Source organism: Bubalus bubalis, chromosome 3, assembly GCF_019923935.1.
Source record: "Bubalus bubalis isolate 160015118507 breed Murrah chromosome 3, NDDB_SH_1, whole genome shotgun sequence".
In the NCBI taxonomy this organism is placed as follows: domain Eukaryota; kingdom Metazoa; phylum Chordata; class Mammalia; order Artiodactyla; family Bovidae; genus Bubalus; species Bubalus bubalis.
This window is the reverse complement of record NC_059159.1, coordinates 34,810,833-34,836,326: the sequence shown is the minus strand read 5'-3', so window position 1 is coordinate 34,836,326 and position 25,494 is coordinate 34,810,833. Positions and strand designations below refer to the sequence as shown.

General features: G+C 46.5%; 1 protein-coding gene across 2 annotated transcripts; it reads right to left on the bottom strand.

Moving 5' to 3' along the window:
- Positions 1-13,652: 13,652 nt before the first annotated feature.
- Positions 13,653-25,211, bottom strand: MFSD6L (major facilitator superfamily domain containing 6 like). Of its 2 annotated transcripts, none has more exons than XM_045164854.1 (2): positions 20,529-25,211; positions 13,653-13,711 (listed from the first exon to the last, which is right to left on the bottom strand). In XM_045164854.1, the coding sequence occupies exon 1, from the start codon at positions 24,687-24,689 to the stop codon at positions 22,896-22,898; it is 1,794 nt and encodes a 597-aa protein (XP_045020789.1). In that variant the 5' UTR covers positions 24,690-25,211; the 3' UTR covers positions 13,653-13,711; positions 20,529-22,895. The 2 variants fall into 2 exon arrangements, with proteins under 2 accessions (XP_045020789.1, XP_044795247.2); XM_044939312.2 differs by lacking the exon at positions 13,653-13,711 and adding an exon at positions 15,869-17,036.
- Between the last annotated feature and the right edge of the window lie 283 nt (positions 25,212-25,494).

The window sequence follows — 25,494 nt, the reverse complement described above, 5'->3', positions numbered from 1 at the left end:
GGCTCCCGGGCTTCGCCTGGTTCCCTTTGCTTCCCCAACCCTCGCCGGTCGCATGCCCTACAGTACGTCTGGGACGCGGAGCCCGGGTGGGACTGGGGTCTCGAGCAGGGCGGCGAGTCCACTCCGCTGCATTGACGGTCCTCTGGCGCCCCCTGCTGCCGCCCGAGCCTGCCCTCAATCCTGGCCTGGGGGGAGGAGGAGGAGACGTGGTCGGGGGCACCGCCCACTCAGCCCTCTCCTATTCTTACCCTCCAGCCTCCCCTCCTGAGACAGCTTGACAGCCCCTACCCCACGCAGAACACACCCACTCCTTCAACCATCCCACTCCCGCCTAAGCCCCTCCACCGGAGATGGTTCTCCACCGGGAACTACCCCAAGAAACAGAACCAGCTGAGTAACAAGGGCACCAGTAAGGATTTTAAGTGCTTCGAAGGAGTATGTTTCTCTCCTTAATCCCTAGAGTTTGGCACAGTCAATCGGGGGTTTCCCTCCTTTTCCCCCTCGAGGGTATGTAATACCAGTCCTTGAGGAGGAGGCTCTCTGTTTCTTGAACCACCTGCTTGCCGTGGTATATTGACACATCCTTGGTTGCATCTACAAATCCGGCGGTCCAGGGCCAAACGGGTGCATATAGGCAGCAGCTAACGCATCATATCCTGCCATGAACATGCCTGTGTAGGTCTTTCTGCCGCTTCTGTACCTTGCTCAGAAGTTGTGAGAATCTTCATCCCCCCATCACTCACCACCATCCCTTTCTGGGGTCTTGCCACCTTTCCCCGAGATGTGGGTGAAGATGCAGTGCTGTCTGGGGTTCACAGAAATCTGTACTCTCTCTGACCCCCCTCTTCTTCCTTCCCTGGGTGAGCCCAGCTTTCTTACCACCCCCTCACTCCCCACTTTTCCATCTTGATATTTGCCTCTGAGACATCTAGGAAAATCTGATGGATTTAGGTGGTTGGAAACCAAGTGAGGCATAATATTTTCTGTTTTCTGTTCTGTTCCATCCTCCTTCTGAGAGAATCTTTTTGAAAAGGGAGAGGGAGGAGAAGGAAATGGCAACCCACTCCAGTATTCTTGCCTGGAAAATCTCATGGACAGATGAGCCTGGTGGACTAGTGTCTGGCATCGCAGAGTCGTACACAACTTAGCAACTGAACAACAACAACACACAATCAGGCAGATGGTGATTTGGGGAAATAGTTCTTGATGGAAATGTGACATAAAATGAAGAGTGAAGTGACCTAGCAATATGGAATACAGAGTTTTGTAAGAAATTAACATTTGTGTATAGAATAATAATTACAAATATTCAAACAATAAAGTCCATGGCTAAAGGAAAAAAAAAAAAAAAGAAAAGGAAGAGGGGGAAAATATCTGGAGGAAAAAATATCTAGGTTAAAGTCTCAAAAAATATTAATTTTATCCTGCCATATAGAGCAGTCTAGCGCTATTAATAGGTATTCACAGAGTACTAGGTGTGAGGAACCACTTTATTTCTGTTATATTCCATTCTCTGTGTGTCTTATATTCCATATAAGTGGACTCATGCAAATAAACTATATTAAAAATGTTTCAAAACGGATGCTATGGAAACTTCCTGCACTGTCAGCTATATGATGATATTGATGCTAGCTGCTGTAACAAATATCCTCAAGTCTCAATAGCTTCCCAAGGTCCAGTGTGGATTCTCCTTGGGTGGATCTTTTGGGAGATTCTCTCCTAGGCAGTGAAGGGTCTAAGCCCCTTCCATCTTGCAGCTCCATGATCTCCAAGGTCACTATGGAAGGGAAAGAGAGAAAGCAAAGCAAAGGCCCTTCTGCTCTTGACAAACTCATCGCCACGTCCATTCACTGACCTCTGGTGGGAACCAGTCACGTGGCTGGTTATGTTGCAAGGGGCTAGTGATGTGGTTTAACTGTGTTCCCAGGGGCATCAAACCAGTTTGTGCTGTATTTCTTTTGAGAATTAAAAGAATGGTTGGAAGTAAGCAGAAAGAGCTTTATAAACTAATTGTAAACAAAGAAGAAAAACAGGCCAGTCACAATCTCAAGAGTGAAAATATCTGCAACTTGAAACTAATACAACACTGCACATCAACTATACTTCAATTAAAACCCAAAATTAAAACCACTTTATGACACTAAACAAACCATTCACCAGGACCACGAATACAAAAACGGTTTAATATGAATAAAGTTAATTCTATCAATATGCCTCAGGAGAAAAAGACATGATCGTTGGGATATATGCCAAGCTGGCATTGAAAAATTCAACATCCATCCTGATTTTTATTTTATTTTTTTTATACAGACTCTCAAAATGTTTTTATTTATATTCATTTTCATGCAGGTTATATTTTGTTTGAATTATAAGACATAGTCTGGTTTATATATCAGCAAAAGTGAACATTAGAAAATATTAACAAAGAGTAGCATAAGGCAATGGCAGCCCACTCCAGTACTCCTGCCTGGAAAATCCCATGGATGGAGGAGCCTGGTAGGCTGCAGTCCATGGGGTCGCTGAGGGTCGGACACGACTGAGCGACTTCACTTTCACTTTTCGCTTTCATGCATTGGAGAAGGAAATGGCAACCCACTCCAGTGTTCTTGCTTGGAGAATCCCAGGGACAGGGGAGCCTGGTGGGCTGCCGTCTATGGGGTCACACAGAGTCGGATGCGACTGAAGTGACTTAGCAGCAGCAGCAGCAGCAGCATATTTAAAGAAAATGAAATAATATGAACACAGTGAGTGAGTGAAGTCGCTCAGTTGTGTCCGACTCTTTGCGACCCCGTGGACTGCAGCCTACCAGGCTCCTCCGTACATGGGATTTTCCAGGCAAGAATACTGGAGTGGGTTGCCATTTCCTTCTCCACCATCCTGATTTTTAAAATTCCAAATTATTAGTGTACAAAGACACTGTATCTACTTGATAAAAAATATCTGAAGCCAACAGATAACATTAAAATTTGCATTAAAGACATTCTTGTTGGGGCTTCCCTTGGTGGCTCAGTGGTAAAGGATCCGCCTGCCAATGCAGGAGACACAGGTTTGACCCCTGGTCCAGGAAGATCCTGCGTGCTCCAGAGCAACTAAGCCTGTGGGCCACAACTACTGAGCTTGCGCTCTAGAGCACAGGAGCCGGAACTACTGAAGTTCGGGCAGCCTGGAGCCCGCGCTCTGCAGCAGGACAAGCCAGCACACGACAAGCAGACAGCAGCCCCTGCTCACCAAAACTAGAGAAAAGCCCATGCAGCAGCAAGACTCAGAACATCCCAAATAAATACATAAAATTATTTAAAAAATGAAGACTTTCTTGTTAAAGTTAGAGACAGGACAGATTTTCTTCTGTCACTACGATCACTTAACATTGTTTTGGATGCTCTGGCTCTTGCAAAAAGACCAAAAAATTAAGTTTCCTTCCTTTTTTTTCTTTTTTAAATAATGGCAGATGCTATGATCATGTACTGTGAAAATCCAAGAAAATGGTTACTTAATGAAAAATGATAAGAATTGAATGTAATTCTATGCAATTTATAAGGAGATTGGGCTTGACTTATATGCATGAACATGAATAGATTTCTGTGACAGATTGTTATGAGACAAAAGCAAGATGCAGAACAGAATGTATAGTGTGACCTAGTCTGCCTGTGTGTGTGCACACATGTGTACATGCATGCATGTGTTTGGGTGTGTGTGTGGTAAGTACAGTCCTAGGAGGATAGCACCATATTTCTGGAGACACCATATTTCTGGGAGTGTGGTGATGGTTATTTATATTTCTATATTGGTTTTTTTTTCATACAATGACCACGTTACTCTTGTAATCTTGAAAAAAAAATGATAGAAAAAGATATCCATTCGTATTGGCAGCAGCAAAAGAGATTCTTAGAAATAAATAAATTTAGCAAGAAATATGCAGGATCTTTAAAAAGAAAATTTTAAATTTTTACTGAGGGATATAAAAGAAGAATTGAGTGGAGACTTATAGCATTTCTGAATGATGACTCAATATTGTAAAGAGGTAAATTCCATCCAAATGGAGTTAGGAATTTGATGTGATTGCAATCAAAGCCCCAGACTTTTTTTTTCTCCCAGAAGGTGACAAAATAATGTCCTATTTGGAGAATTAGAGCACTTATAGGAATATTGAAAGGGAAGACTAACAAGAGAACGTTCAGTGTGGCACACTAAAATGTGTTACAAAACTATGAAAACGTTGCTAGCGTCACACTCCAGGTAGAAAAAACTCAATGACCTAAGGGCTTGGGCAAGTAATTTGGTCTAAGACAGGGCTGGAATGTCTTAGACCAAAGACACTGGACTGTATGGAATCCCTAAAGATATTAGAAGTCACAGGCTTGGACTTTTCTGGTGGTGCAGTGGATAAGAATCTGCCTGCCAACGCAGGGGACTCAGGTTGGATCTCTGGTCCAAGAAGATTCCACCTGCCAAGGAGCAACTAAGCCCACTCGCCACAACTGCTGAGCGTGTGAGCTGTAACTCCTGAAGCCCGGGTGCCTAGAGCCCGTGCTCTGCAACGAGAGAGGCCACTGCAGTGGAAGCTGGCGTACTGCAAGGAGGAGTAGCCCCCCGCTGGAACAACTAGAGAAAAGCCCACGCAGCCACAAAGACCAAGCACAGACAAAAATAAAATTAATTTTAAAAATTCACACTTAAAAAACACCTCTTTTTGCACTCTGGCCCCAAACGAAACAGGTTGAAACACACATCTGGAGGTCTGTTGAACCCATAGAGCCCCTTTTTGTTGAACCCATAGAACTCCTTGATACAATGAATCAGAATAGAAAGCCCAGAAATAGAATCCGAGCTTATGTAAGTATGCATTGTATGCTCATGTGGCATTCAGCCAGTGGAGAAAGTGTGGACTACTCAACACGTGGTGCTGGGAGAACTAGCTAAGTATTTGGAAAAAAAAGAAAAATATATACAAATTTATTTTTAAAATAAGAATGTTATATATTTAAGGAGACTAACCTGAAGAGTTGATATATATCAACCTAGTGAAATGATAACCATCCTCAACCACAACTTAACATCGATACCTCACATAGGTACCATTTTTGTGTGTCTGGACCTGCAGTCTACCCTCTTGGCAAATTTCCAGCTTTAGTACAGTATTATGAACTATAGGCACCATGCTGTATGCTCGATCTCTATTCTTATTCATCCCACGTAACTGCAACTTTGTACCCTTGAACCAAGATCTCCTTCTCCCCCAAGACTCCCACTGCTGGTCCCACCATTCCCCTCTCTATTCCTCTGTACTCAACTTTTTTAGGTTCAACATATCAGTGAAATCATGCAGTTTCTGTTTCTGTGTCTAGCTTGTTTCTCATGGCATAATGTCCTCACGGTTCATCCATGTCGTTGCGAATGGCAGGATCTCCTTCCTTTGTGAAGGCTGAATGATAGTCCATTGTCCATATATACCCCACAGTTTTGTATCCACTCATTGGCCCATGGACACTCAGGTTGCTTCCACATCTTGACTACTGTGTTAGAGCTGCAATAAGCCTAGGCACACAGACGTCTCTTGGCCATACTAATTTCATTTCCTTGGAGTATATACTGGTAGAGTGATTGCTGGCTGATACGGTAGCTCTATTTTCCGTTTTCTGAGGAACCATTATACTGTTTTTCATATCGGCTGTACCACATAACATCCCCACTGGCGATGCACAAGGGTTTCAATTTCTCCACATCCTTACCAACACCTGTTCTTTCTGAGTTTCTTTGAAAGGAGTGTAAAGTGATATCCCAATGTGAAGTTATGTTATTTTTGAATTAGAAGAGTAATGAGTGAATATATTCTCATTGTCCATCATTCAAACAATGTTGATGCAGCTGGAGCCCTATTGATTCATCAATCTAATCCCATTTCCCAGTAAGAAGCATGAATTCAACACATACTGACGTTGATGCCGTGGAGCAGCTGAGCCCGTGAGCCACAGCTATGGTGCTTGTGCTCTAGGGCACACTGGGCACACAGACTTAGCAGCTGTGGCACCAGTGCTCCGCAAGAGAAGCCACTGCAGTGAGAAGCCTGGGAACGGCAGCTAGAGAGTATCTCCCACTTGCTGCACCTAGAGAAAAGCCCACACAGCAACGAAGACCCAGCACAGCCAGAAAAAAAATAAATCATATATATATATAAAAAATACTTGGATCCCTGTGATGTGCCTGACACTCTCCTATGCTGGGGACACAGCAGTGAACAAAACAAGGTTCCCCCTCTTACAGTGGTTGAATGAGCAAATAGGAAACAAGCCTCCGGTGACTCTATCTGGGGATGTTGTCTTCAGGACGCTGGCCCCACTAACACCATAAGTGACCGTAAGTGGGGAGAGGGAGGGAACTGGGACAAAGGAGCCAACTAGTGCTCACAGACCCAGGCACCTCCCATAAAATCTCCTCAACTGGGTTGTTTATCCTCCAGGCCCTGTGGGCCCAGGGCCTATGAGCTTTTCAAGAGCTTACAACTATGTCTGAAGCCTGGAAATGATTATCGGCTCTAGAATACAGAAAGGAAACCACAAAATGAAGAATAAATGTTTTAATTAAATGCATACAAACAGAGTATTCCAACTCCACGAATTGTTAATTTTAGCGTTCATACAGCATTTCACACATTTGAAAGTAATCTGTGGATTTGATTTCCTCATTTCTCAAGAATTCCCAATTATGCACAGAGTTTTGGAAGAAAATCAAAGCAAATCACGAATTAAATGAGTTATTCATAGACCAAAATTTCAAAAGTGTATTTACAAAAATCCTCTCTTTCCCCCCACCCCCAAATTATATTTAGTGTTGATGCAAATTACACTTTGTGTCGATGGAGTGCATTTTTAATCTCTTTGCAGTAGCGGGGGGTTTAGGGCTGAGTCATGTACCCGGCAAGGCTGGATTGTCTACAGATGGCCCAGGTAGGTTGTCACTAGTAGGACTGTGCAAGGCCGGTGGCCCCCCTGACCCCAGCCATCTTTGCACGGAATGATTCTGTTATTCCATGTTGGCAGTCTGCTGAGCCTGAGGGTGACACGCGCCTTCAGAGGCACTTTCAAGGGCCTCTTACAGGGAAAGGATAATGCAGAACCTTGGTGGTATTCATCTCAGGGACTGGTCATGGGCCAGCTCTGACCTTGGCGCCTGGCCCCAAACCTCAGCGTGCTGTGGGACTTGTCTTGGACATTGTAGATGACTCCCTGCTGTGTTCTGATGTCTGATTTCTCAACACTGGTGTTTCTGAGAAGTGAACTCCCAGTGGTTCAGACTAACAGCTCTGCTGGGAGGCAGCAGAAACTGTCCCTTTCCTCCTGACCTTGATGTTCTAGGAGTGGCGGCTCTCTCCATCAGGAAGCTGACCGATGCTGTCTATCTGCGGGAGCTTCTGCCAGTCACCATGTCATCACCTTGGGACAATCTGATGAGCAGGAAGAAGCTTCCTGTGCTCTGATCCAAGTTATTTCAACTATTCCATTTTTCTCCTCGCCTGAGACTCCAGCTCTGACACTTTTTTTTTAACCTCAACTAAGTACTTCAGTACTGTCATATGTCTGTCTCTTTTTTTTTTTTTTAAGACTTTTTTGATGTGAACCATTTTTAAAGTCTTTATTAAATTTGTTCCAATACTGCTTTTGTTTTATGCTTTGGTTTTTCTGGCTGCAAGGCATGTGGGATCTTAGCTTCCCGAACAGCAACCGAACTTGCAACCCCAGCATTGAAAGGCAGTCTTAACCACTGGGCCACCAGGGAAGTCCCCACACTTTCGTCTTTAAGCATGAAACCTGGTTTCTCTGAAGATGAAATATTGCCCTTGAGTACATATATACGCAGTAAAAGCATAAAGAACTACTGAGAATGATAAACCGTGAACAGGGTAATGCTGACTACCTCTGGTGATGGTGGAGACGAGGTTACTATATATTGGTCGTGAGTAATGTTTTAGATTGGGCACTGGGGACACAAGATTTCATTATATTATTCTGAGTAGTATGTTGGTAAGTCAGAAATGTTTAATAATAAATTAGAAAGAAAAGATGGCATCTGCTCCCATGGTGGGTTAATCGCATTTGTCATTCTCAACACTTGCTGATTTCTTCTCTAAGCCTCTTTCCAATCAGTGGTTTTTCTCTTTCTCTTGTGACATCTCTTTCTCTGCCAACAACCTCTTCTCGTTCCTTGAAACTTGATTGACATTCCACCCTCTAACTTGACATTCATTTTTGTTAATAACTCTCTCTCTTGTTGGGTGTCCCCCCCAAAAAAATGTCTCTTTATCTCCTTGGAAACTGAGTGGTCTTAAAATATCTCAATGTCTCTTACCTCCCGCCTCTGCGTGTACCACATGGAATCACAGAATTTTAGAGTGAGGACAACCTGAGATCATCTATTCCAAACTTCTTAGTACAGAGAAGAAAAGAATGGAGACTTGGAGATTAAGCTTCATTTTCAGTAACACCAAATGAAGCTGACCTCAGGTTTCCATGAGATGGCACACCAGGGGCTAATCTTTGGTCCTGTCCTGAGATGCTGCAGTGGTGGGAGGGAAGTTGATGGACACCTGAACCGAACACAAAAACTAATAAGAAAACCCTAGGAAAACTGAAAGAGGTTGGATCGCTCTCTTTCTCTCTCTCTCTCTCTTTCTAATCGTAGTCTGGACTTCCCTGGTGGCTCAGTGGTAAAGAATCTGTCTGCCAATGCAGGAGACATGGGTTTGATCCCTGGGTCGGGAAGATCCCCTGGAGAAGGAAATGGCAACCCACTCCAGTATTCTGCCTGAGAAATCCCATGGACAAAGGAGCCTGGTGGGCTACAGTCCATGGAGTCACAGAGTCCGACACAACTGAGCGATTAAACAACAATGGTAGTCTAGAGCAGAAGAGGGCCAGATACCATAAAACAGGGCTTGGACCATGCTATTTCTCTCCTTCACGTTGCTCTGGGGAAAATCACTGTGCACTCTACTTTCACTGTATGGCAAGAAAATAGCATGAGCCCATGTCAATGTGATGCTAGCCTGGAATAGGGAGGCAGCACTGGAGCAGATACAGGGGCATCCAAGCTAGACACACTTGAATGTTCCCTCTTCCAAGGGATGGGGAGTTACGAGAGGGAGGCAGCCCCTGGAAAAGAAAGTGTCTGGGGAGGAGGTTCTGGAAGATTCACTGAGAAAGAGTATTGCCTGGTTGGGAGAGGGAAAGTGGAGTGGTTGCTTTCAGACAGACTCTCTGACTGCCCAAGGACACACTGCCAGCCAAGGTCGTTGGCGGTTCCAAGCACACATGAGTCCAGGAGGGAAAAATACTGAGACGTCTGAGTAGGGTAACTGTTATAAAAGAAAGGGAATGGACAGAAGAACCTGTATCAAAGGAAAAAAAAAAAAAACTAATGAATCAAAGGAATAAGCATTTAAAATAAATATAACAAATGGGGCTTCCCTGGTGGCTCAATGGTAAAGAATCCACCTGCCAGTGCAGGAGACATGGGTTCGATCCCTGGTCTAGGAAGCTCCCACATGCTGTGGAGCAACTAAGCCCGTACGCCCCAACTACTGTAGCCAGAGCGCCCTCAAGCCCGTGCTCCGCAACAAGAGAAGCCACTGCAAGGAGAAGCCCGCACACTGCAACTAGAGAGAAGCCGGTGACTAGAGAAAAGCCCACGTAGTAACAAAGACCCAGTACAGCCAAGGATAAATAAGTAAATAAAATCATTTAAAAATAAGCAAATATAACTAATATTCTCAAAGAGAGGAGGGAAGATAATGGAAACACGAAGCTAGAGGCCAGCATAAAAGATGAACGAATTCAAACAATATACTGGATTTGAAAACTGAATGAAACACTTAATGGATGCACCGAACAGCAGATGGATGCAGACGAAAAACAACCAGTAGGTGGAAGACCATTTTCAGCAACTCTCTCAGAAGGCATCAGAAAGAGATAAACAATAAGAGCTAATACACAGAGGACTGAGGTTAAAAAAACAGAAAAGCTAAAGTAATAATGAACATTTCTTAAGAAGAAAAAAATGGGAAGGGGTGAATATTTGAAGAAAAAAATGACCAAGAATGTCCAGAGGAGGGGCTTCCCTGGTGGTCCAGTGATTAAAACTCCATCCTCCCAACATGGGGGACATGGGTTCAATCCCTGGTTCAGTTCAGTTCTGCTGCTGCTGCTGCTGCTGCTGCTGCTAGGTCGCTTCAGTCATGTCTGACTCTGTGCGACCCCATAGATGGCAGCCCACCAGGCTCCCCCGTCCCTGGGATTCTCCAGGCAAGAACACTGGAGTGGGTTGCCATTTCCTTCTCCAATGCTTGAAAGTGAAGTCGCTCAGTCGTGCCCGACTCTTAGCGACCCCAGGGACTGCAGCATGCCAGGCTTCCCTGTCCTTCACCAACTCCTGGAGCTTGCTCCAGCTCATGTCCATCGAGTCAGTGATGCCATCCAACCATCTCATCCTCTGTCGTCCCCTTCTCCTCCTGCCCTCAATCTTTCCCAGCATCAGTGTCTTTTCTAGTGAGTCAGTTCTTTGCATTAGGTGGCCAAAATATTGGAGTTTCAGCTTCAGCGTCAGTCCTTCCATTGAATATTCAGGACTGATTTCCTGAATCCCTGGTTGGGGAACTAAAATCCCACATACTGCATATGTGACCAAAAAAATTAAAGTGTCCAGAAGAGACCTCAAATTGAAAAAAAATCTCATCTCTAAGAAGGAAAAGCAACAACAACAACAAAAAACCCCACACCTAGATACAGTACAATGAAACATTCTTTTCCTCAAATTTGGGAAGATTTTATGGATAACCAACAAGGACCTACTGTAGAGCACAGGGAACTCTGCTCAATGTTATGTGGCGGTCTGGATGGAAGAGGTCTCTGGGGGAGAATGGATACTTGTGTATGTATGGCTGAGTCCTTTTGCTGTTCACTTGAAGCTATCACAACATCGTTAACCGGCTATACCCCAATACAAAATAAAAAGTTTAAAGTTTGGGAAGAGTTTAGCCATAAATTTTTTAAAGTATTCTTTATTTTGCTCTTCTCCTCTGGGACTTCTTTTACGTTTCTGCTCGTATGCTCAATGATACCCTATAGATCTCCAAGGCTTTATTCATTTTTATTCATTCCTTTCCTTGGATCAGGGCTTCCCCGGTGGCTCAGCAGTAAAGAATCTGACTGTAATGCAGGAGCTGCAGGGAGGTGCAGGTTCGATCTCTGGGTCGGGAAGATCCCTTGGAGAAGGGAAAGACTACCCACTCCTGCCTGGGAAATCCCATGGACAGAGGAGCCTGGTGGGCTACAGTCCATGAGGTCACAGTGAATCAGACATGACTGAACAACTCACACACACATATTCTCTGAAGTGTGTAGCCCTTGAATTCTATTACCCACTTATCCCCATCTCCCGCCTTTTTTAACTTCTTATTTCAAAGTCCAGTTTCCTAGGCTTCAGTCCTGGTTCAGTATAATTTAGTGGTAAGCCACTAAACTTAAAGATTTCCTAAATGCCTTGCTTATACATCTTTTACCCTCTGACGAGGACAGTCTATGTCTGAAGACATACATTCAAACTTTACTGAACAGACTTAGCTTTCACTTCCTGAGTACACGAGGCCTGAGGGTCAGTCAGAGGTGAGTGTCTGCAGCCTTCTCCCAAAGATCTTTCCTAACCATGTACATGTGCACAGCCTTCTAGATTCCTAGGGACATGGTGGAGCTTTGCAAAGTTCCCTGTGGTTTCTAGTTCTCCGGGGCTTACTTTAAAACAGTTGTTGTTGGCCAGGCTTTTGTTTGTTCTGACCAAAATCACAACCCTAGGCAGCTAAGAAATGACTAGCAGAACACTATTGTTTGGGATGATGTCCTAGAAATACCACTCCCACCGCCCTCACTCCACCCCACGAGCTGTGAGTTACATCAAATAGCCATAACACCTTGGGAATGGAGATTTTTCAGGTAGCTTCTAATTTGGACAAAATACTAACCGTGTTCTGGGGCTTCCCAGGTGGCACTAGTGGTAAAGAACCCGCCTGCCAATGCAGGAGACATGAGACATGGGTTCAGTCCCTGGGTCTGGAAGATTCCCTAGAGGAGGGCATGGCAACCCGCTCCAGTATTCTTGACTGGAGAAGCCCATGGAGCCTGACGGGCTACAGTCCACAGGGTCGCAGAGTCAGACACGACTGAAGCGACTTAGCACGTAGCACGCACACATTGACTGCTCTAGGAATGTGCCTTTAACAGAGCTCCAGAAGAAATTGGTTTTCTCCACCAACTTTGAGACTGCTAACTTTTCAAGGCTACTGGGCCAGCAAGCTAGGGAGAGAGAGAGGACAGGAATAGCCCCAAGTTAAAAGGCCACGGACACTAATGTCTTGTTGAGGTTCAGGAGTTTCTCTTGGATAGATAATTTTCAGTTCAGTCAGTGGCGTTGGTACATTCCTAGAGTTCTAAAATGGTTGGTTTTAGTTGTATTGTCAGTATTTTTAATGTTTTTTGTGGGAGAGTGGTTCACCAAGAACCACACTTCACTATTCCAGAAGTTGATCTCCCTAGAAAGCATTAAAAAAAAAAAAGTGCCTCAGGAATATGGGAAATGAATTGAATCGAGGATGACGCAATGAGATATGCAAGTTATATAAATAAATTATTACATATATTAAATAAATAAAAAACCCAGCTAATTCAGAAATAAAGCTGTACACTGGAAGTGTGGCTGGGGAAGGGGCATGAGGAACCAGCAGAGGGAGGAAACACTGGAGGGCACTGAAATTATGCTAGAGAACTTGTTCTTTTTAAGGAAACACATAGATTTGTTAAGTTGACAGGGAGACTTCCCTGGTGGTGCAGTGGATAAGAATCCACCTGCCGATGCAGGGAATACCGGTTTGATCCCTGGTCCTGGAAGATTCCACATGCTATGGAGTAACTAAGCCACAGCCCGTGCTCCACAACAAGAGAAGCCAGCTGCAACGAGAAGTCAACTCACTGCAACTAGAGAAAGCTCAAGCAAAGCAACAAAGACCCAGCTCAGCAATAAATAAATAAAATGTTAAAAAGAAGTTGACCGGGGCAAGAATAAACATAAGTAAGGATCATAATAAGCTAGGGTGAACCATGAGAAGCGTATAAATGAGATGCATTGTTTTCTACAGAATAATTTGATTTTGCCAATGGAAAGTAGAAAATCCAAACTTTCTCACTGAAGAAAGGGCATTGTGAACCATTCCAAAGATGGAAAGGAGTAGAAAGAAAATATAGTAAACAGAAAACACTAAATGAGACAGTAGATGGAAGCCCTAACACAACATTAATAAATATAAACAAGGATAAATTAAATTCACAAATCAAAATACAGAGACTCTCTGACTGACTCTAAAATCAACATGCAATAATATATTTTTTTAATAAGACATTGTTAAAGCAAAATTGGAAAAAAAGTTCTGGCACATAAGAAAGAATTATTCCACAGTAGCAATTTTAATATCAGAAGAAAAAAATGAATTTAAGGTAAAAATTAACAAATGGAAAATAGAGATGCTATATGCTAATAAGGAAAATAATAAATAAAGGAGAAACAACAGGGAATTCCCTGGTGGCCTAGTGGTTAGGATTCTGGGCTTTCACTGCCGTGATCTGGGCTCAGTTCCTGGTCGGGGAACTGAGGTCCCACAAGCTGTGCAGCATGACTAGAAAAAGAAGAAGAAATAACACCATAAACATATACATGCCCAGCAATGTGCTCTCAAAATATATAAAGCAAAAAACAACTAAAATGGGGAAAATGGGGAGGGGAAAAATAGGAGCAGGGGATTAGGACATACAAACTATTATATATAAAGTAAGCTACAGGGATATATTGTACAACATGTGGAATATAGCCAATATTTTATAATAACTACAAATGGAGTCTAACCTTAAAAAAAATGTGAATCATTATATATGTTATGGAGAAGGCAATGGCACCCCACTCCAGTACTCTTGCCTGGAAAATCCCATGGATGGAGGAGCCTGGAAGGCTGCAGTCCATGGGGTTGCTGAGGGTCAGACACAACTGAGAAACTTCACTTTTACTTTTCACTTTCATGCATTGGAGAAGGAAATGGCACCCCACTCCAGTGTTATTGCCTGGAGAATCCCAGGGATGGAGGAGCCTGGTGGGCTGCCGTCTATGGGGTCATACAGAGTCGGACACAACTGAAGTGACTTAGCAGCAGCATATATGTTACACATCCAAAACTTACATGTTAATACATCAACTATACTTAAATAAATAAATAAATGAAATGAAAAAATGAGGGAAATGAATGTATTAACAGTTACATTTGGAGATGGTATCACAACTCTTTCAGAATAGGATACATCAAGCAGATCAAAGATAAGATAGAATATTTGACTAACACAACTAATAATCTTAAACTAAAATATATGTACACACATAATTCTTTATACTGACCCAACAAAGAAAATCTCCACAAATTACAAAGAATGACACTGGTTATATTTTCCAACCATAATGAAATACAGTTAGGATTGAATAAAAGGAGAACTCTTAAAAATCTCATATTCCTAGGAAAAAATTAAAATTACTTTTGGGCTACGGAAGAAATGACAAGGGAAATTATGAAATACTTAAAACTGAATTGCAATGCTAAGGTTTGTGCTGAATCACAATGTCCAAATTTGTACTAAAGCAGCGCATAAGGGAAATTAAAACCTTGACTATGTTTATTGGAAAGCAAGAAACACTGGGAATAAAAGGTGTTAGTGTGTAACTCGAGAAGTTAGGGGGGAAAAAAAAAGACAGCAACATAGTGAGCCCACAGAAGGAAGGAGGAAGGCAATAAAAATAATGGGAGAAATGAAAAGAGAGCAAAACAGCGGACAAAATTAACAAAACCAAACACAGGTCCTTTAGAAACATGAAATACACACTTCAGAAAAGAGTAACTAAGCAAAAAGGCACTGTGTTCCGCTGAGTGTGGGAATGTTTGCCCACGGTTGTTACCTTAAGGCTACAAGTTGATGCTTCTGCTGTGGAGAACAGTATGGAGGTTCCTTGAAAAACTAAAAGTAAAGCTGCTATGCGTTCCAGCAGTCTTACTCCTGGACGTATATCCACAGAAAACCATAATTCAAAAAAATACATGCCCCCTCAATGTTCACAGCAGCAGACATGGAAGCAATCTAAATGTCTATCAAAAGAGGAATGGATAAAGAAGATGGGGTACATATATACAATGGAATATTGCTCAGCCAGAAAAAGAATGAGATAATGCCATTTGCAGCAACATGGAAGGACCTAGAGATTATCATACTAAGTCAGATGGAGCAAGATACATATTACATAACTTATATGTAGAATCCTTAAAAAATGAGCTTTTCACAAATCAAACTCACAGCCTTGGAAAACAAATTTATGGATACCAAAGGAAACAGTGGTGTTGAGGGGGGAGCGTAAATTAGGAGGTTGGGATTAACATGTATACACTGCTATATATATGGGGCTTCCCTGGTGGCTCAGATGGTGAAGAATCTGCCTGCAACACAGGAGACCTGGATTTGGTCCCTGGGTCAGGAAGATCCCCTGGGGAAGGGAATGGCAACCCACTTCAGTATTCTTGCCTGGGAAATCCCATGGACAGAGGAGCCTGGCGGGCTACAGTCCACGGGGTCACAGAGTCAGACATGACTGAGCAACTGAGCACACACACAATAACCTATATGGGAAAAGAATCTGAAAAAAATAATGTGTACATACAACTGAATCACTTTCTTATACACCTGAAACTAACAACATCATAAATAAGCTATACTGCAATTTAAAACAAAACATTTTAAAAAAAAGAGAAAAAAATGACACCAGATAAAACACTGGTGAAAGGATATTGTGGAAATAGGAACTGAGAGCTTCAAATGCTCCAATTTAACCTTGGCTAAAATTATAGTTGGGACGAAGGTCATAGACCACAGGTTGAAAGTCTCAGGAGGAATTCATTTTTGCAAATGCAAGGTATGATTCTTGATCCTGGCTCACAGCCTGGAGATGAGCATCGCCAGCTTGTGAGTTCCCCGAAATCCTTCCATTTCCCAAACAGTTCAAATTCCTTGCAGGGTGGAGAACAACCCTCCAGGCCTTACAATTGCTTAGGCCTTGCTAAATATTTTTTTTTTTTGGCCCCGTCATGAGCATCCACAACTTCCCCTATCAGATAATCAAACCCCCAGCCCCTGAAGTGAAAGCACAGGCCTTAACCACCGGACCACCAGAGCAGTTCCCTAGCTAAGTCTTTTAGTAGCTGGAGAACAAAGGAGCAGCTGCTTTGCTGAAGGAAGGAGGCAGCGGCCCTCCTACCCCAGGGCAACCTCAAGCTCTCTTAGCACGAGAGGAGCAGAATTGAGAAACTACTGTTCATTTCAGAAACCTCAACTCCCAGAGCCAAACTCCAGAGGAGACAGATTCTTCCTCCTTTAGACCTGCCTCTTTTACTTAAAAAAAAAAAAATTTGTGGTAAAACATAAAATTGACCACCCTAAACATGTGTAAGTGTACAGTTCAGGAGAAGTAAATCCATTCACGTAGTTGTGCAACCAACCTCCATCCTCTTTCATCTTGGAAAAATTAAACACTATGCCCATGAAACGACACTTCCCGTTCCCCCTGGACCCCAGCCCTGGTAACAACCGTCTACTTTCTGTCTGCAGAAGTCTGGCCGTGGGAAGGACCTCATGTTGTCACCAAGCCAGGTTCATCTGCCCAACGTACAGTGAGCCCGGGATGCTGAGGTTTGCCGCAGAGAAAGGGTCTGTTCAAGAGGCAGACAAGCCAGGAGATGGGAAACTTACCTCAGGTCCACTTCCTGGAAGGCCAGGTATTTACAGTATTTACAGGATGCAGAAGCAGGGTGGTTTGAGGCACGGGGACCGTGGGGAAAGGTGATTGGAAATGAGAAAAAGTGAGGCAGTCGTTCTGTGCAGGTGCCGGTACAGCTACGTCAGGCTTCCCCACCGGACCTACATTCAGAAAAAGGCAGCATTTTTTGTTTCCTCCAACAGCGCACAAGGGTTTCAATTTCTCCACATGGTTGTCAATGCTTGCTATTGTCTGGGTTTTTTCATTTTTGCTTTTTTTTTTTTTAATAGCAGCCATCCTAATGCGTGTGAAGCGGTGTCTCACCATGGTTTCAGTTTGCATTTCCCTAATGGTTATTGGAGACGGAGAAGAGGTCGACAGAGGATGAGAGGGTTGGATGGCAACACAGATGCAATGGACATGAACTTGGGCAAACTCCGGGAGACAGTGAGGGACAGAGAGGCCTGGCGTGCTGCAGTCCATAGGGTCGCGAAGAATTGGACCCGACTGGGCGACTGAACAACTACAAAACGGTTATTGAAGTAGAGCATCTTTTCGGGTGTTTGTTGGCCATCTGTATACACTCTAAGGTGAAATGTCTATTTGAGTCCTTTGCCTACGTTTCTAATCAGGTTGCTTGATTTTGTTACGTTCTAGTTCTTTCTATATTCTGGATATGAACCCTTGGATCTTCAAGTGGGCCATGCAGCCGCTTGCCCTGTTTCTGTCACACTTAACACTGACTGTCGCCCACCCTGATCAAGACTGGAGCAACAGAAGGATAGCCTGTCTCAGGAAGAGATAACTGAGGGGTTGCTCTGGGCTGGCAGCGCTGCTGGTACCTGTGTTTCTTACCCCGTCTCCTGGAGGTGTCCTGTCTCTCACTCAGAGCCAGCTCAGCATCAGTGACAGCATCAGTGGCACCTGATGCTCCGGGTTTGTTTTTTTTTTTCTGTCTTTCCAGCTCCAGGAGCTACAGGGTCCTTAGGAAGCCGGCCTCACCCTGAATTGGAGCTTTGGGAAGAGCTGGGAATGGGTTTGCCCAAGGAAGCCAGTGGGGGCATTTCCCTGTGTATTTGGTGCCCCCTGGTGGAATACTTCTGAACTGTGAGCTGACCCCCTTCCCCTCACTTCCTGTCTTGGTTTGGATCAGCAGCCCTCCCCTTATAGCCCTCAGCCTACGCCTCTTGCACATACTCCATGTGGAGCTAGAAAATGGCCTCTCTGGCCTGAGAGGATGCCCTCGCCCCTTGCACAGGGCAGAGGTGACACAGGAGTCCGGGGCTGCAGCCTATGATGGTTGACATGTGCAAAGCTGGAATTTAGATGACATTAGTATAGACAAGGCTATGGTGTTTCGAATAGTCATATACAGATGTGAGAGCTGGACCATAAAGAAGGCAGAGGGCCAAGAATTGATGCTTTCAAACGGTGGTGCTAGAGAAGACTCTTGAGAGTCCCTTGGACAGCAAGGAGATCAAACCAGTCAGTTGTAAAGGAAATTAACCCTGAACACTCATTGGAAGGACTGATGCTGAAGCTGAAGCTCCAATACTTTGACTACCTTGCGCAAAGAGCCAACTCAGTGGAAAAGACTCTGATTCTGGGAAGGATTGAGGGCAGGAGGCTATGGAAATGACAGAGGATGAGATGGTTGGATGGCATCAATGGACATGAACTTGGGCAAACTCTGGGAGATGGTGAGGGACAGGGAAGCCTGGCGTGCTGGGTTGCAAAGAGTTGGACATGACTTGACGACTGAACAACAAACCAAGGATGAAGTTTTCTGCACTGAAGGTGCCTGCTTGGGCCTCCCCCTTCCATCTTAGACGCACCCCCCTCCCCCGACCCCTACCCTGGATTCCCTACCCACAGGCTTGCAATTCTAGCCCCCAGAGACTGCCTTTGGGTTCATGCCCTGGGACCCTGGCTCTGAGGGCAAGGGGGGTCATCTAGGGATGGGGCTTGGGGCTCCATGTGGCCAAGCTGCACAGCAGACCAGGGGCTCTGTGCCAGACTCAGAAATGAAAATAAACATTCAGAGCCCGCATCCCTTGGGTTCCAGGACACCATGCGGCTCTGCCGGGTGAGAAGGGCCAAGGCAATGTGACGTTGGCTCAAAGAAAGGGATCATGTCACCAGATGGCACAACTTAAAAGATCATAGAGACCAAGATCTTGTTTTTCACACTTGGAAGATGAGACCAACAGGTAAGTGACTTGCCCGAGGGGTCATATCTTAAGCTTTGCTTCTGTAGCAGAAGCCACCTCACCACATCACCCTCCCATCACAGACCACAGGCTGCAAGGATCCAGATGAACTTCAGTCCAGTTCAAACCCATGTCTCCAAGCTATTTCCCAAACAGAGCTGAAAAGAGTCAGGTTTCCTGAACATAGCTCTGGAAAAGCCTCTGGGTATTGTGAATGCCTTCTGCTCTGCCCCACATCGCAAGTATCACTAAACAGCCATATCCCTGGGCTCAGTGACAGTCATCCGTTGTAGAAGGCAGCTGGTAGGCCTAGGAGTGTTTTTGCTATACTATCTTCCATTTTTATGATTTAGGCGCTGGTTTTCTATCACTCTGGACTCTGCCACTTCTACAGACCTTTTCCCTCATCACATGGGTTCAGAATTGCAAAGTCATCCATGATCCTTGATACCTCTTTCTTCTCTGACCTCCACTTTATTATTAATCAATAACCAAGGGCTATATTATTGATTCCATCTATGACACTCCTTTGCATACTGTATTAGTTTTCTCCGGCTGCCATAATAAAACACCATGGGCTGGGTGGTTTAAACCATAGATGTTTTCTCACAGTTCTGGAGGCTGGAAGTCTGGTTTTGAATTTTAACCTTCAAAGCCTTAGTTGCTTCATCTGTAAAACGAGTGGATGCTCTGACTTAATGAGATGGCTTTGTCTTAGCATGGATATCCCAGATTTTTGCCACTCTGGGGTTGGGGCCCAGATGTCTCCCTGAGTCCAATAGGTCACACAGGGCTTCCTTGGTGGCTCAGTGGTAAAGAATCTGCCTGCCAATGCAGGGGAAACAGGTTCAATCCCTAGTCTGGGAAGATCCCACATGCCTGGGAGCAGCTAAGTCCACGTGCCACAACTATTAAGCCTGTGCTCTAGGGCCCAGGAACCGCAACTCTTGAAGCCCACGCACCCTAGAGCCTGTGCTCTGCAACAAGAGAAGCCCCTGCAATGAGAAGCCCGAGCACCACAAGTAGAGAGTAGTCCCTGCTCGCTGAAACTAGAGAAGAGTCCACGCAGCAACGAAGACCCAGCACACCCAGAAGTACACAAAATTGTTGGGGACAAAAAAAAAGATCACACAGAAAACTACCAACACTGGTTGTTTTCCAAAGTACCCTCTAGGGCACACTAGTTCTGCAAGGTAGTGATTTGCGAACCTGGAAGAAGGTTGCTATGTGTTACTTCAGGGAAATTACAGGGCAGACAAAGCTAAACAAATTTGTTGGCTATGGGGCTTTCCAGAGTCTTTAAACGCTCATATGTATTATCAGTTTCTAAGAGGTGACATCATTTACATCATTTCTTAAATTGTTTAGCCCAGAATTATTTTTTAATGCCCCTACCCCCGCCACCCACCATCCCGCTAGAATCAAGTGTTCTGCAAAACTCACCTGGGAAATGATGGTTTAAGTCAGCCTGGGCAGAAAGGTTAATTGCTCCTCCAATTTTTACTTTCCTCTGAGCTCGAACAAACATATGCTAGAACTCTGTATCTCTGATAGCCACGAGGCTATCAGCTAAGAATTTCATTTACTTTTAATGGTATGAAGCTGAACTGATCCAATGGCTTGTTACTAGAGTAAAAGTCATACATCTTGGTTCTAACTCTTTGTGACTTGATCATTCCTTTAATATGCAAGCCCATAATGATCATCTCCATTAGTTTTTCTCCCGGCACTCAATCATCATGCCTACCCTGCTCTTCCTGAAATTCTATTTGAACTTCTCACTTGACATTCAGCTTAACTTGTCTTTATCCCTGGGTATTGATGTTTTCTGTTGGGACTGCCGGCTGGCCTTTATCCCTGGTTTCTGGAAGACAGCCTCTAAATTCCTGAAATTTCCTAAGGTATGAGTGTCCCTGTTATTCTTGGTGGGTCTCTCCGGACCACACCTGTATTTATGGTAATGAGGTGACTCTGGGAGGGCCCCTGGTTTATGTTAATGAAGTAACTAAAGACAGGCCCTGGTTTATGCTAATGAGATGACTCAGGATGGACCTCTGACTTATGTTAATAGAGTGACTAATGAGGGACCCTAATGCTAATAAGATGACTCAGAAGGCTGCCATGCCTGATAGACCAACCACATGCTGGAAGAGAAGTTTGGGGCTTGGAGTCCTGTGACATCAGCCTGACTTCTGGGAAGTGGACAGTGGCTAAATGATTCAATGAACTATGCAGCTATAATGGAGTCCTGGTAAAAACCACAGATGCCAGAGTCTCCCCAGTGGATATCGGTGTGCTCAGAGGTGAGGGGTCCTGAGTCCGTGGGGAGAGGACTTGGCCACTTCACCTTGGGACTCTCTGAACCTCACCCTATGAGTCTCTCCTCTTGGCTGTTCTGAATTGTATCTTTCGTCTACAGTAAAACTGTAATCTTTCATGCAGTGCTTTCCTAGGTTCTGGGAGTCATTCTAGTGAATTATTGAGCCTGAGGAGGAAAGTAGGAACCCCAAATTTGTAGCCAGTTGGTCAGAAGTGAGGGTGATTCTGGGGACCCCCAAATTTGTGGCTGGTGTCTGAATTGAGGGCAGTTGTGTGCTTCTTAACCTGCGGTGTGACTCGAGGTAGCTGGTGTCAGAAGCCATTGCAATTATGCTGAGCGCAAGGAATGGGACATAAAAGGGTACGGTACATTCTAGGAACTTCCCTGGTGATCCAGTGGCTAAGATGACAGCACTCTCAATGCAGGGGGCCTGGGTTCGATCCCTGGTCTCGGAACTAGATCCCACATGCTGCAACTAAAAGATTCCACATGTCCCAATGAACACTGAAGATCCTGCGTGCCAACACTAAGACCCAATGCAGTCAAGTAAAATTTTTAAATGATGCAGGGAATGATTCTGATTGATTCATAAGGCTGTTGTGGGCGGTCCAATGGCACAGGTAGTATGTGGACCACCTGTAGCATCCTGGCTGTGGAGGTAGTATAGACCATCCTGGCCGTAAGGAGGCTGCCACACCCTCATCAAAGCAGACGCAAAAAATCTCCATGTGCTCTTACGTGGTGGAGCCTGCAAAATTGAGTCCAAAGGACGTGAAATGACTTTTGCTCTGACCGAAGTATGGGAGATGAGTCTAGTATCCTACTCCTGGTGACACACACACACTGGAGAGTAAGAATGAAAACCTATTCACCTCCACACCCATCCAATACACATTACACTTCCCATCACTTTCTCTTATTGGAGACTTAAGTATCTGGGTGTGAGTATAACACTTGTTTATCAATGCAGAGAGAGACAGGCAAAGAGAAGAGTTTTGGTTTCATTATCATCCTGACCTGCCCTATAAGATAGGCTCATGCGTTAGGATCCACAGGAATGCATGTGACTCACCAAAGTCAAGGCCCCCTCTGCCAACTGAATCCTGCAGGTCCCATCGCCTTCCCGGCCCCATCAGCTTCATCTGAGCACTTCAGCCACAGCTGAAATCAACAACAAACTATGCAAAGCTCTTCCAAACCCCATCGCCAAGAGAGTGACTACAGAGGGAACATTTTTTGTTTTATAGCAAATGTATTCTTGCACCATTATTTTCAAAAGATTGAATGGCCAAAAGTTGAATCTCCTTTTACTACAAAAGTAAAGAAAATCATGCAGTGAGATGACCCCGTGGAGCTTTGGCACAGACACACTTCTCTCTTGCAGGGCTTTCTGCAGCCCCGCAGGACTTGTGGGCTTTGCCCTCAGCAGACTGAGTCTTGTCCATCCTTCCGGCTCCTTCCCAGATGAGTGTGCATCCTGGCTCTGTCTCTCAGCCCCTCCAGCCAGAGTGTTCCTCCCTTATGGCCTTCACTAGCCAGTCCCGTTCGGTCCCCTGCTCAGAGTCGCTTGTGTCACTGGCTTCCACAGTCAGCAGCTTGGAGTAGTTGATTTTCCGCTCCTGGGGCAGTCTGGGCTGGATGGACAGGAACAAGGCCAGCCAGAGCAACAAGAGGACGCAACAGGCCTGGTAGAGCACGGGCAGGCTGAAGCGCATCACCACGAAGCCCCCCACAAAGCTTCCCAGGCTGGCCCCACTCCCACAAACGTGGGCTCGGAACACAGCGCTCAGGGGTCTCTCTGTTCCAGGAGTGGCCAGGTGCTCTATGGAGGTGCTGACTGCCCACCACAGAGCCCCGTGGCTGAGGGCGCTCAAGATCTGAGCCGGCAGGACGGACCACCAGCTCCAGAGAAATGAGTAATACAGCAGCTGCCCCGCCAGGCAGCCTAGCCCCAGCCCCACCGTGCCTACCCTGGACAGCTTCCTAAGCAACGGAGCTTTGAAAGGATGAAGCATAATTTCCCCCAGCAAGCCCAGGGCCACCGAGAAACCCATGATCAGCTCGCTGCTCCCGTGGTCTCTCATCTGCCAGAACAGGAAGTTCTGCACTGCACTGGTGACTCCTCCTGTCAAGAAGATGGTGAGGGCCAGGACGGTGAGGTGGGGGTCGCCGGCCACGAGGGACAGGGCTTTGGCCGTCCTGTAGCTGGGCTCCTGCCGCCGGCAGACGGGGACGGGAAAGGCGATACTCACCAGTAAAGCCAGGGCGCTGACCAGGGAGTAGCCGTAGAAGTGCACCACGCCCCGCGGGCCACTGGTCGCCAGGAAGCAGTCCAGCGGCCCCACCAAGGCCGCAATGCCGCACACACCGACTGATGTGCCCAGCAGCCTCCACACCCATAGGCTTCTGTAGCGGTCAGTGGCGTCCACAAAATCCAGGTATTCGTAGAGGCTGTCGTCGGCCACCTGCTCCAGAGGGGATGTCAGCAGCTCCCAGAGCACCATGGAGCCCAGTGAGAGGATGAAAGTCCACTGCAGCCCTTCCAAGGAGAGGCCAAGGGCCCCACCATCCCCCTTGGCTGCCGACTGGTTGGCTGGACTTGCCAGCACCGTGCCCCCAGCAAACAGAGGGAGTGGCGGACTGACCACTCTAAAAGCACCTTCACGGGGAGAACCTGTCACTCCTGGAGTGTCAGGATGGACGAGAACTCTGGATCTGTTCCTGGTTCCTTGGGTGGAGCCCACGGAGGAGCTGGGCGGATAACTGAAAGGTTCTTGGCCACTTTCCCCAAGCCCTTCTCCGAAGCCACGGGTTCCAGCGACCCCAGAACTCCTCTCCCCTGGGAGGCTGAGTGCTCCCGCTGGGGAGTTGGAGGCTGGCTCTGAGGCCAAGGTGACAGTCACAGTTAGTGCGACCCCCGGTGGTGGGCCCTCGGCGGTCAAGCTGTGGCTTCCATTACACCGGCGGTCCCCTGGGTCTCTGTCCAGGGGCGGTACCAGGACCATAAACAGGCTGGCCCCCGCCGAGCCCAGCAGCGAGGCTGTCATGAGCACCCTCCGCTTCTGGTGGCTTCTGGCCAGGAAGGCACAGAAGGGAGCCCAGGAGGCAGCAATGAGGTGCTTGGTTCCCATGAGGATGCCCACCCAGGGTGCGGCCAGGCCCAGCTGCCGCAGGTAGAGGGTCAGGAACGGGGTCACGCAGGCATCCCGGACTCCACACACCAGGTGGAAGAGCCTGGCCACCCTCAGCGCCCTGCTGATGTCCCACTGCGGGTTGGCGCTCATGGCTGCCCGGCTCCCTCAGACCCGGGCGGGCGGCGGCCGCCGTGTCCTGTCCCCCGGAGGGAGGCGGGGGAGCGAGCCGCAGGGCGCCTCCAGCCTCCAGCGGCGCCGCGGTCACCGGGTCAACGGCCGCCCCCGCCCCCACGTCCGGCCACCGGCCCGGAAGTGGCCCCGCCCAGGAGGACGCACCTCGGGGGCGGGGGCGGGCACCTGCGGGGCGCACCTGTGGGGCGCCGCGCAGGTGCGGGAGGCGTGCGCACCTGTGGGTGCACAGGCTGGGGCCTGCGGGGTGCGCTCCAGGCCGCCCCTCAGGGCCCCCGTCGCCCGCGAGGCTGAGTTACCTCCCTGAACTTCTAGAGGCAAGGAAAACTTGGGGAGCGAGAATAGAATTCGTGATATGACACCCTGGCCCCCTCTTCATGCTCTTCAGGTGTTTACTCACTAGCCCCCTGATTAGGGACCATCCAGTTCCCCCTCAGGAACCGTCCCTGCCACCCTCACTGACAAATCCTGCCCCCTCCCCAAGCTCACCTGCTCACCTTCCTGCTTCTTTTCCTCCACAGCAGTGTCCATGTCAGACATACTGCTGCTGCTATCGCTTCAGTCGTGTCCGACTCTGTGCGACCCCATAGACGGCAGCCCACCAGGCTCCCCTGTCCCTGGGATTCTCCAGGCAAGAACACTGGAGCGGATTGCCAATTCCTTCTCCAATGCACGAAAATGAAAAGTGAAGTGAAGTTGCTCAGTCGTGTCCGACTCTTAGCGACCCCATGGACTGCAGCCTACCAGGCTCCTCCATCCATGAAAT

Excerpts from the sequence above, each read along its gene's own strand:
- MFSD6L (XM_045164854.1), bottom strand. The coding sequence starts at position 24,689 with ATGAGCGCCAACCCGCAGTGGGACATCAGCAGGGCGCTGAGGGTGGCC.